The sequence below is a fragment of the Myotis brandtii genome, unplaced genomic scaffold (assembly GCF_000412655.1).
Source record: "Myotis brandtii unplaced genomic scaffold, ASM41265v1 scaffold902, whole genome shotgun sequence".
Lineage (NCBI taxonomy): Eukaryota > Metazoa > Chordata > Mammalia > Chiroptera > Vespertilionidae > Myotis > Myotis brandtii.
Genome location: NW_005371709.1, coordinates 2,240,680 through 2,252,985, shown reverse-complemented (window position 1 = coordinate 2,252,985; position 12,306 = coordinate 2,240,680). Strand labels below are relative to the sequence as shown.

General features: G+C 52.9%; 1 protein-coding gene across 2 annotated transcripts in view; it reads right to left on the bottom strand.

The window, feature by feature from the left end:
- CRTAC1 (cartilage acidic protein 1) overlaps nucleotides 1–12,306 on the bottom strand; it is a 140,384-nt gene that overhangs the window by 126,514 nt on the left and 1,564 nt on the right. Inside the window, exon 1 of one of the 2 annotated variants that reach the window (XM_005885388.2) lies at nucleotides 8,169–8,201. The exons of the other annotated variant lie outside the window; for it this stretch is intronic. Within the exon in view, the coding sequence (XP_005885450.1) occupies nucleotides 8,169–8,186 (18 nt within the window). The 5' untranslated portion in view covers nucleotides 8,187–8,201. Of the gene's footprint in view, nucleotides 1–8,168; nucleotides 8,202–12,306 lie in introns of those variants that run through there. 2 annotated transcript variants of the gene reach the window in all.

Below are 12,306 nucleotides of genomic sequence, written 5' to 3'. Positions count from 1 at the left end.
TGGGGGAGGGGGGTTGAGTGCTGCCTATTTTTAGAAACTTCCTAGATGATGTTGATGGGCAGCCTGGGGCTTGAGAGCCACTGCCCCAGACGCATGGTCCCCAGATGGGCGTGTACGTTGCAATCTGATTTGAAGTGAAAAATGTTTCTGCTACTAAAATTCATCACCAGCTTGTTGAAGTATATGAAGAAAATCTATTTAGCTAGAGAGCATCCAAAGAGGAGGCAGAATGGGGAGTGCGGGGAAGAAAGCAGAGCGGGAGAGTGCTGCCTGAGGCAGTACGGGGCAGTGGGCACCCCAAGTGACCTCTCCTTTTACACGGCTGGCTCAGGGAACCTCCTCTCACATCCCTGTGAACATCTGAGTCTTTCGGAAGGAAGGTTAAAAATAGAATTAAAAAGTAGGTTGGACTGAACTTTGTTTTCCTGAATGCATGTGTCAAGCACCTGCATCAGAGCGTGGTGAGTGGTGCTTGCAGGCACCAGCGTAGTAAGGAGTGTAAGTGTATGGGGCGGACATCCAGGGCAGAGCAGCCTGCAGGGGGCGAGGCTACACATCCAGAGCGTGGGCAGAGGGGTGCAGGGCCAGCGTGCCAGCGCCCCAGTAAGGAAAGTGGTCTGCTCCTGTAGGGGAGATAGGGGAGGGGACAAAGAGGGGCCTCAACAAAGGCAAGAGAGGGTAGGACTTGTGTTTCAGGCAGTGAGAAGAACTGCTTTGTAGTAATAATTTCTTAAAAATGCTCTCTAAGCAAACTTCTTGAACACGCCTCAGTGGGATGAAGAGAGAAAAAATAAAACCGAAAGCCTGGAGTCAGGGACCTGAGTTTGAATCTTAACTCCACCAGAAACTCTCTGGTGACCCTGAGTATGTTCCTTAATCGTTTTGATCTCCAGTGCCCTTATCTGTAACATGGGAACCCTCTGATGTACTACGGTTCCTGGGGTTAAGTGAGCTAGTGCAGGCCTCAGGGGGGGCAGGCAAGACGGCGCTCGCTGCGTGCCTCCTCTCCTTCCACAGATTGTGCTAAGGTTAGAGAGCCTTTAGACACTGGCTGTGGGTCACATGCAGCCAAACTCAGTTTTCTGTGGCCTCGGGACTTTCCTGAATTGGGTCTGAAAACTGGTAACCAAGCAACCTAGATCTCTGACGTGGGGCCAGGCAGCTGTGGGGAGAGGCTTCCAGGGCAATTTCCAGGGCAAGCAGTTATTTAGCAATTATCGAAAGAGCCAAGGACACCACCTTGAGCTCTCACAAAGGCAACAGCCCTGAATGCTTCAGATACTGGGAATGAGCAGGGGGCACAGAGCCTTTCCAGACGCTGCAGGAGGGCAGGGGCTGGCGGGAGAGAGGCAGCTGCAGGGGCAGCCCGCCCTGCACCCTGCACGGGCCGGCCTCCGGATCTGCACAGAGACCCACAGAGGAATGCCCAGAATGAAGGCATCGCAGGAGAGGAGCTACGCGAAGCTGCCCTGGCTCATTCGCTCACAGCTCACTTCCTGTGGACCCTCGATGAGCCGGGATTGTGCTCAGCAGCACGGGGTCACAGGGAGAAAGCTGGCCAACATTTGCAATAGAGTCAGGGGTGCTGTGGAGGAGGGAGCACGGATATCTAAACTATCTGGGAGAGGCTTCCTCCAGGCAGGGGTGTAGCTAAACCTCAAAGGATGCTCAGAAGTTAGCTGGACAGGAAAGGCAGGCGGAGGAGAGGAGAAGGAAGAGAAGACAGGGAGCAGACTCCTCAAAGGTCTGAGGAGCCAGCTGTCACCCCAGTGTGCCCTTCTAGCTCTGCCTATTGAAAGGCCCTGATTCCTGGGAGGAGAGTGAGGGGGAAGCGTTCATTTCCCACTCCTCGGGTCTCCATCCAGAGGGACTTTCATTAGACCAGAGCAGTGGTTCTCAACCGAGGGCGACTTTGCTCCCCGTCCCTCCCGACCCCAAACATCTGTCAATATCTGGAGACACTTTTGGTTGCCACAGCCAGGGAAAGTGGGGAGCCACTGGCATCTAGTGGGTGGAGGCCAGGGATGCTGCCAAACACCCTACAAGGCACAGGACAGCCCCACAACGAAGGATTATCCGGCCCAAAATGTCAAGAATGCCAAGATTGAGGGACCTGGATGAGTGCGACATTCTGGCCTCCTTCCTCCCCTTCCACTCTCCTCCCCAGGGCAGGAGCAGGGGCTCATCAGACTGGCCAGTGTGGAGGAAGTGGGCATGGAGAGCCTTTCGGCACCTGCCTCCCTGCAGACCACTCTCTGCCATGTGCTCAGCTTGGCCAGGCAGGGTCAGCCCCGCCCCCTCCCACCAGGAGCATTGCAGCTGGAGGTGCAGGCCCAGCCGCAGGCCCCATGGACCCCACTCCAGAGCCTGGCCTTCCAAACAGCTGTATCTGTAATGATGCATTTTAATCTCCATCTGCCCCAGCCCCTCCTCTCTCCTCCCTTCTCCCTCCCCCTTTCTCTCTCTCCATTGATCCTGATTCTGAAGGGAAGTGGGATGCTATTCCCTGGGCCCCTTCAAATCCCAACACTGCCACTCAGGTTGGAAATCTGGTGTCATATTTGGCACTTGCTTCTTCCTCATTCTTTGCAACCACTGGCTCACCGTGTCAATTCTGCTTCACGAATCTCTCTCAGAACTGCCCCGTCTTTCTGTCCCCACTGCCAGGGATTTGCCCCTCTGTCCTTCACCCGACAACAGCAATACTTGCCAACTGCTCCCCCCTCCTCTCACCTCACTTCCACACGGCTATCAGAGCTCCCTTCCCAAATCTCAGAGCTGATTGTGCCGCTCTTTAGCCTAACTCATGGGACCCTGTACACAAGACAAACGGGAATTTTTACTGCAATTTCATGTAACAAGTCTATATGAGGAATAGTTCATGTGACAAGTACTATACTATGTGAGGAATGGGTAGTAGTAATAACACCTACCATATGTGCCAGATATCACTGTAACCCTTCATATAGATTTAATCTTCATAGTAGCCTTGTGAGGTAGGTACTACTATTGTCCTCATTTTGTATTAGAGAAAACGAAGGCACAGAGAGGTTAAGTAACTTGCTCAAGGTCACACAGCTAGTACATGGTGGGGCCAGGGTTTGTGCCTAAGCCATTTGGCTCTAGGATTGGTATTCTTGGACACTAAACAGTCTCGCTCACTACACTAACCTTGTCTTAAACCATGTGAGATGGGAAGACAGTGGAAGAAGCAAGCACCTCTGCTTGGGGCAGCAGGGGAAGGCCTAAGAGAGAGGCGGTGGTGAGCTGGCCAGAGGGATAAGGTGGAGAAAGTGTTCCAGGCTGAGGGGCCAGTATGTGCACAGTGGCCGAGCGGGGTTGTGTGGTTCAATGAGGCTCTGTGCAGCTGGAGCATGCGATGGGGGCAGGACAACTGGTGGAAGGAGTGTGGCTTAGGAGGCTGGGAAGGACTGTGGAGGCCTCGAGAGAGCCAGGAGCCAGAAGGGTTAGAGAATGACCTGGCAAGAGTGGTGTGTAGGAAAGAACATTGTAGCAGAAGGGTGTGAACAAGGCCATGGGGGGGCGGGACTGGAAGCAAATGCCTTGGCTCAAGTGGGAGAGACAGCTGGAGGCTGCCATTCAGTCATTCACTCACTTACTCACTCATTCATTCATTCCATATTCTTGTGTACCTACTCTATGCCAGACACTGTTCTGAATGCTGGGAAAACAGCAAGAATAAAATTAAGTCCTTGCCCCCGCGGAGTGTACATTCTAATGTCTCAATTGCTGGCATTAGTCACTGGTGTTTCTCCATCCTGTCCCCATCCTGGTCCTCTGCATTGCCAGCCTGGAAGACAAATGCTAGACCTTTTGCACCTTCCCACCTCCCAGGGGCACCATGACCTATGCATCTTCTCAGCACCAAGGAAATACAGGCTGCCTTCTCTTCCCCTCTACCTGGAGAGAGCTCCAGGCGCTGCCTGCAGCTGCACTCAGACAGAGAGGAGACTTGGTCCTGCTCCAGAAAAGGCAGATGAAAACTCAAGGGACCCAGGCTAGGAGGTGCCACAGAGACCAGCAGGCTAATGAAATGGCATTTCTGAAAGCGAGAGGACAAATGCAGTCTCCTAGGCTTATGCACAAGGCATAGCAGGTCCTTAATAAGTATTATTAACTGCTCAGCCTTCCTCGTCTGTAACAGGGGAAATGAAATGAGACAGTGTTAAGTGCTGAGCACAGTGCCTGGCAAACAGAAAGCCCATACATGGTAGGCAGCAGCAGCATCAACAATCAGACTATTACTACAGCTAATCAATGTTGGTTGAATGAATGAAGGCATCTCAGGAGGTGGAGTCCAGGCCCACCAGGTGCTCCCCTTCCAGGAGTAGCTGCCAAATGCTGAATGGAATGCAAGGGCCTGTAAGACTTTGAAGAATAGGCTTGCTTCTGTTTCTAATTTGTCTAGGAACCTAGTGGAGTTCTTTGACTTTCAAAATACTGCTTTTCAAATGAGGAACCCCTCAGTTTACTGTAATATACACATTCATTCTTCAAGGATTTTGTAGGTGCCTGTGGGCCAGGTTGGAGATGATAAATAAGACATGGCTTCTGAAGCCAAAGAGCCTGCAGTCTACCAGGAGTGAGTCACAACACAAGGGGGAGGAGTTCAGAGTAGGAACAGGTACAAAGGCCAGACGGAGCCCATAGGAAGGAGGCATGAACTAGCGAGGTGGGTGGGAAGGGCATGTAGAAAGGGCTCCTGGGGAAGGGGAACAGAGATTCCAATGGGAGCTGCATCCCCGGTGCTGGAGACCTACGGATCCAAGGCATGGCTGTGACAGTGCGTTACTGGTGCATGCCATAAATGCAGTTGTTGCTGCTGTAATGCAGTGTTGGGACGGGGGAGGGGGTATGAAGTAGGAGAGAAGGTGGGATGCAGGAGAAGACAGAGACAGTCTTGTGTGGAGGCAGCCGTTGGGGCCTGGGGAGCCTGCTCTGTCAAGGTACCAAGCCTGGAGTCATGCCAGTGGGGAGGTTTTGAAGTTGGGCCAAAACATGATCGGACTTGCATTTTAGAAAGGGCATTTTAGATCTGGGGCAGCAGTGTGCAGGACGACCAGGCTGGCCGAGTTTCTGGAAAGGGAATGAGATCTGGACATCCTGGGGTGGGGGTGGGGCATGGCGTGGGAATGACCTCCAAAGTTCTTTTCCAGGCCTGCATGTCTACGGGTCAGATTGTTTCCGAAATCATTTAAAATGCATTGTGGACCTTGCTATTCAAAAGCATCCGCCCGGAATCGTTTTGTGAAGCAGTGATCTACTCCGTCTTCTGTCTTCAGTGGAAATCCAAATGACCATCTATGTATCTGCTTAGAGCCAGGGAACCTGCACTCAGCCCCCTGCGGCAGCCTGGTGGGAAGGAGCGGGGGTGGGCAGGGGGAGAGTGGAATGAGCATCCAGAGCATGGTGAAGAGGAAGAGATGCCTGGCTTTGCTCAAGGCTAAGAGCTGGCCACCAGCTCGTGGGATGGGCCCTGCTTGATCAGTGGGACCTCTGGAGGTTTATAGAGCCCTGATGCCAAGTGCTAGCTCTGGGGAGAAGGAGCCAGAGGGAAAACTGGCCTCACTGACCCAGTCCAGCTTGAAGATCCGCTTTAATACCAAGAACCACCTCTGCCCCAGAATGGCCACCTGCGCTCACTTATGCATTTGTTCACCCGCTGAGCACCCAGGGAGCCCCTTCATATGCCGAGCACCGTGCTAGGCACTGAAGTTACAGCTGAGAACAGAGACACAGTGCTTCCCCCCACACTGCTTACACGGCAGCATCTCTCCCTCGGGGACTCTCATTTCCCCACCTGGATATACATAGCTTCTCAGACGTGAGGTGCATGACTACAGTTCAAAGCCGAGACTGCTGGTGATGAAAGGGCTTCCTGCCCCACTCCTCTGATTATAAGGACTGGCCTCCTGAGGCCAAAGGGCCTGCCCCAGACATGCAGAACATTCATGGAGAAACAGGAATGAGATCTATGGCGTGACCTCCAACCCCCAATTTGGGAAAGGAGCGGGATAACCTTGGTCCTCTAAGGTGAGTCTCAAGTGACTCCCTACATCCATTCCTGAGTGCAAGGAGGGCAAGACCAGGGATAGGCCTTCTATGAAAACACCCACAGAGGCTGCTCCCACCAATCCTACAAGCGCCCCCCCTTCCCATGTGGGGGCGGGGAGGATTCGGGGTCCCAGCCTGTGGTCCCTCCTGAGAGCTGTGTCTGGATTTGCACGCCATGATGTGTCTACCAAAGGAGGTCAGGGCAGGGGTGCCAGCAAGACACCTCCCCTTGGGACTGCTCTCCAGGTGGGTGGAGGCTGCTGGTAGGGAAGGGAGTCCCTGCAGTCCCTCCCCTGGTCAGTGGGACACCCTGAGCTCAGCAGTGATCCCTGCAACCTTGTCACTGTACGTGTCGGGTGCAAACAAAGATAAGAGTAACTGGAAACAACAGCAAGGGTCATTTTATACTCTCTGCACTCGCGATTCTTCTGTGGCTAATTAAAGTAATATGTCTAGATGTCCCTTGGAAGAGATCTTTAAGTATATGCCTGTTAAGTAAATAAGGTTTTACTAATGAATAAACACTCCTCGCCATCCCTCCTTGACGTTCCTTGCAGAACTTCCCGCTGCCGAGAGAGTTGAGCAGGAAAGGGTGGGAGAGGAGCCGCCGCCTCCCCTTCCCGGAGGAGTGGGGACAAATCTAGTGGCTAGTCATTTGTGGAGCTATCAGTTTCTCCTCCGGATGTTGATCAGATTTCCTGGGCTGGAACCATCTTACAAGGCTAGGGTCCTGGAACTTTTCCAAGAAGCAAATGCTGTACTTCTTACCAAGTCAACATGATTTCTTTCAAGGAAAATTTTATCTTTTAAGCGCCTAGGGTTTTTGAAGGGCAAATCTTTGGACTTTTCTCTAAAGATAGTGATTGTGATATACTTATCATTTGCTAAGACCACCCGCCCCCCAGCACACACACTCACAGAGAGGCATGGGGGGGGGGGCGGGAATGATGCACTCAATAGTCTGCAATGAGTCAGTGGCATAGCCAGAACTTTGCAAACTCCCCAATTCTTAATAATAGCCTTATTAATAGTCTCTGTATCAGTTTCTAAGTGTTTTCACAGCTCCCATTGAATCTTCATAACAATTTTGGGGGAAGTCCATCTCAGGACACAGCAGATCCGAGTTCCAGACCAGCTTTGCTGCTTGCTTGCTGTGTGACCCTGGCTAGTGCCTTCACCTCTCTGGATCTCAGGGTCCTCAGCTGTGAAGTGGGGCAGTCAGGTGAGAATACTTCTCAGACCCCTCCCGCCTCTCACGTGCTCTGATTCTGTGCTGCAACACTTCCGGTCCCGGGTTTCCCAACCTTGGCACTATTGGCATTTTAGGCCAGACATTTCTTTGTCGGAGGGCAGTCCTGTGCCCTGTAGGATGTTTCGCCTCATCCCTGACCTCTACCCACTACATGCCAGTAGCCCTCCCTACCCAAGTAATGACAACCAAAAATGTCCCCAGAAATTGCCAAATGTCTGGGATGCAAAGCAACCCCTAAAGTCACTGCCCAAGGACTTCAGTAAGGTCAAGGTCTTGAATGATTTAGTGGGAAAACATCTTCCTGCCCTTTCTCTTCCGCAACCCCTTTACACCTTTACACACACTTTCTAAACACAACCTCCCAGCCCTTTGCTGCTTCCTATTTCTTAAATGCCCTAAGTGGTCCAGGGTGCGTTTGGTGTGATAATGAGCCAATTGATTTCATATTTCCTCCTAAAGAGAGTTCATAGGTTTACATCCCCAAAACAACCAGCCAGGCTCCCCCAGAAATCCCTCGCAGAGCCCCAGCTGGCCTGGAAGCCTGTATCTGCAGCCTGCAGGAGGCTCGGTGAACACGGATTTGTCAGCACTCTTAAATCACTGGGCTCCGAGGAAGGCTTCTCCCAGCACAAAGATCCTTCCCTAGGAATCAATAGCTCAGGGCCTTCCATCACATTCAGAATTATCCTGGGACTTGTAAAATTTATTTTCCCCAAGCATGGCAAAACCCCAAAATGAAAGCCCCACGGTGGGGGAGGGAAGACAGCAAGGAAGGAGCCCTGCCAAGAAGGCCTTGTCCGTCAGCCCAAATGTTGCTGTGAGCAGAGGCTGATGTACAAACCTGGACACTCGGCCTCATTTGCTGGGAAGAGACCCAATGTGGTTTCCAGTGGTCCTGCAAGAATATCTCCTCCCAGCCGATACCTCTGCATATTTAACCAAGGGCAGAGGCGTGTGAAAGACTGTCTTCCTTGATCTTCACCATCCTACCCTCATCCCAGGGTCGCCAGCTTCAGCATTTTGCAGAGGAAGAAACAGACATGCAGAGGTTGAGCAGTTTGTCTAGGTCTCTAAGCCAGTAAGCAGGGGAGCCAGATTCTAAGCCTGTATCCTCCCCACTACACTGGGCTGTCTTCTCAGGGAGAGTGGGGTACGGGTAATTCTCTAGTGGGGCTCAAGAAAGAGGCGACTTCTTGTTTTCTTGGTGTCTAATGCCACGTCTCAAACTCTAAATCCTCTCCCCCATTCAAACCAAAAAACAGAGATCCTGTGCTATAGTTGCCTTTTATGTAATTACTAGAGGCCCGATGCACGAAATTCGCACAAGGGTTTTGGCTCCTGCACCCGCCTGCCGCTGCTGTGGTGGTGGTGGGGGGGCGGGGGAAGGGGCCTCTGCCACCTCTGCCTTGGCCCCGCCCACGGCGGCTGTGTCTGGAAGGACATCTGGTCTAATTAGCATATTACACTTTTATTATTATAGATATTCCTCAGGCCTTGTCCAGAACCAGACCAAGCTTTGGGAATGCTGGCACAGCTCTTTAGCTAGAGCTGGGAGCTGGCCTGGATCTCAAGCACAGCCTCTCAGACACCACTTTAGAGGAGGAACTGTTGCTCCCTGGTGGTTCACATTATCCTACTGCCTCCCTCCTCCTCCTGAAGGTAAAGACCCAACTTTTCTGTGAGCCTGAAGGAGATGAGGAGACTCAAGCATCTCCCCTGGCAACAATCATCCCCTGGGTGAGCCTAAGGGGCAGAAGAGGATCCACCCCTTGGCATTCTGTGTGGCAGCACTGGTTCCTCCTGGGGGTCACTGCCACATCCGAGGGGAACGTCACACAGGGTGCAAGGGAGCAGGGTGGAAGGGGAAACAGAGGGGGCAGCCCACAGGCCACTCAGCAAACCTCCTTCCCAGGCCCAGCTCAGATGTCGACAGCCAGATTCACAGAACAGAAAAAGGGCAATGGAAATGGTAGTATCTTCCAAGTCACCCAAGAAGTCCTAACACAAGGATTTTGCAAAAATAGAACATCCTAGCACTCTGACCTTGAGCTGGGAGCGGCAAGACTGGGGAAATGGGCAAATACTGGTCGGAAACTCTCCACTTCTCCCAGGATCTGAGTACTGGAGGTCCCACAGGCTGCGGTGTGACTGCAGGACAGAGAGACCCCACCCCAGCACAGCTTAACGAAAGAAAGGAAGGAAGAGCTGCAGGCCTGGGTTTCAAGACACTGTGAGGCAGTGGGCACTTCTGATTCCTGAATGTAGGAACAGAAACTGGAGTGCACTTCTTTTGCCTAAAAAACCCACTTGGAATATTGAGATAAGATAATGGAGAAAGGGGAAATAATAATTAGGAATTTCTGTTGCCTGTATATGTACATTATAAGAACTTTATCTGCTGCTCACCTCCTCGTTCTAAATAACAGGTTCAAAGGAAATTTCCCCAAATTACTACATTCATTAATTGACCTATTTCTGACCAATCAGAATTATGAGTACCTACTGTGCAGGGAACACATGTCCATCTCCATAGTAAAGAGGAAGCAGGTCACGGAGTGGAAAGAGCTCTGAGTAGAGAACTAGGAATCCCTAGGATCCAGTCCTATCTCTACCACCAAATAGCTCCGTGATACTTGCCCTTATTGGGTTTCGGTTTTGTCATCTGTAAATTAAGTGTGTATGTGAGTGTCGGAGATGAAATGAGGTTGGACTAGATGCTCGTCAAGATTTCTCTCTTCTAGCTCTAATGTTCCTTGGCTTTGTGAGCTCTTAATGAGTTCAAAGAACACACCAACACCAAGCACGCCTGAAGGATCTCAGAGGGCGGGTGGGGCTGAGGATCAGCTGTTTCCTTGGAATGTTGTATTTGCATCTGCCCCATTGCACTGAGATCACAGGACCACCTGAGGTCCAGGAAGCATGTGGTAGAAGAGTTTCAATCATGAAGGTGACCGTTGGGGGCTGTGGCCTGAGCTTGCTTGGAACATTAAGTTACTATGGCCAGTGAAGGGCAAGAAGCGAGTCCCTTGCCCTGAGGTGGGTGCCTTTGGCGCCCCCTACTGGAGATCAATGAGCCCGCAGGACAGCTTCATTCACATTAGCAGGAGGCAAGGAAGACTGAGAACAGGAGACTGTCACAGCTCTTTAAAAGGACAACCTTCCTGGTTCGTGGTCCTCTCTCCATGAAAGTCTATGTTCCACTACTCAGAATTACATTGGCCATTGGCCCACACATGCACAGGGGCACTCCTGTGCAGCGACAGGACCTCTTAATCAGACATCAAGGTGCCAGATAATAAGCATCAGGGTTCAAAACACCAGGTGCAGCCCAGATGGAGAAAAGGGAAGAAAGAGTAACAAGCAGGTATTTTGCTGTACAAATCCTCGGTGGGGGAAAAAAGTCTTGGGAAATACAGCAGGAAAATGTTGACTGTAGCACAGGGTAGCTGGGTTTGGGGATATGGATTATAGCCCCCATAAAAGATCTCCAGGCTGAAGTAGCTACTGTAGGAGTTCAACCCCCCCCCCAACATATTCAGGGATGGGGCACAGGGGAAGGCTACAGCTCCAACTGAGCAGCCCGCTCTTTGACCTTCTCCGGAGACCATTAGTACCAACTGGAAACCGGAATGTTCAAACCGTGTTCCACTGTGCCAGCATCAAGACCCTCAACTCTCTTCGTTGCCTCTTAAATTAACTTTAGGACCTGCTGCCAGAAGGATGTTTTTAATCAAGTCAGAGGGCGAGAAAATGCTTCCTCAAAGGCCATATTGGATCAACCGCCATGTTCCCACGTTCCCATCTTCCATCTCCCCTTCCTCGTGGCTGAGAGTGAGGTACAGTGCGACTCTGAATTTGCTCTAATTCAGTCTTGGGTGTCTCCAGCCCCGAGTCATCAGGGTAAAAAAGCCAACAGCGCTTCTCTTCCTACACGAGTTCTCTCCTGATTGGAGCCAGCATCACCGAGCTGCCCTCTTCCCTTCCTTTCCACATGGCTCCACTTGGGAAGTCCTACACCCCATCCCAGAAAACATTTCAAGTGTGACTCAAGGATGTGTCCTGTCTGGAGGGCTCAAGCAGCTCCTGGGACGCAGGGAAGCCCCCCCCTAGGTGCACACCCTACCAGCAGCAGCAGCAGCAATACCCATTAGTCATGCCCAGAGGAAGGGGCGAGCGCCCCGCAGCCCCGGGAGCATTGCCCAGCCACCCTCAGAGCCTCCCATCCAGACTGGGATGACTTTGGATTCTTGAGTTGGTTTCTGCAGAACTGGGACGAACCAGGGCTCCCAACCACTGTCCTGTGTAGAAGTGCGCTGCATTGCTGGGCATGCCCCCAAGCCTGGCCTGCTACCTCTCAAAGCCTCCATGTGTCCCCGCGGGGCTAAAGGAGGACCTCCGGCTCCCGGGGAATGCCTGGACCTGGCGTGCCTGAGACAGGCTGAACGCCAGGAGACCACACCTCTGTCCAGCAAAGGCAGCTCCCGGCGAGGCGAGCAGGGCTGGCTCCGGGAGCTCGTTGCCAGCCAGCGCTGTGCCAGGGAGATGGGCTTCCCCGGGGAAGAAGCGCCAGCCCCCCGGTTCTTTCCCACTCTGGAAGCTCAAGCACAGGAGCTTCCCTGGCCCAGAGCGGAGCCTGCCTGGCTGGGTGATTCCCAGCACCCCCAGCACATCCCTCCTCACCTGCTCCGCCCCCTCCCGGCCCCAACGCCCCCTCCCCGGACCGCTGACCTCCAGTGCGCCCCCAGTTGGGAGCGCTGTAGCCCCACACCTTCGCTCCCACCTCTCCACCACCTCCGGCCCCGTTCCCGCCTCGCCCCCAGCCCGCGGGGGAGGCTCTGCGCGCCAGTCGAGTCCGGAGCCTCTCGGCAAGTTGGCAGCAAAGCCGTTGCCACCTTGGCTGTCTCTCTCTTCCCGGTTCCGGGCGGCATCCTCGCCGCCGCTGCGGGCAGATCGGGAGGGGAGCCTCGGGGGAGAAACTT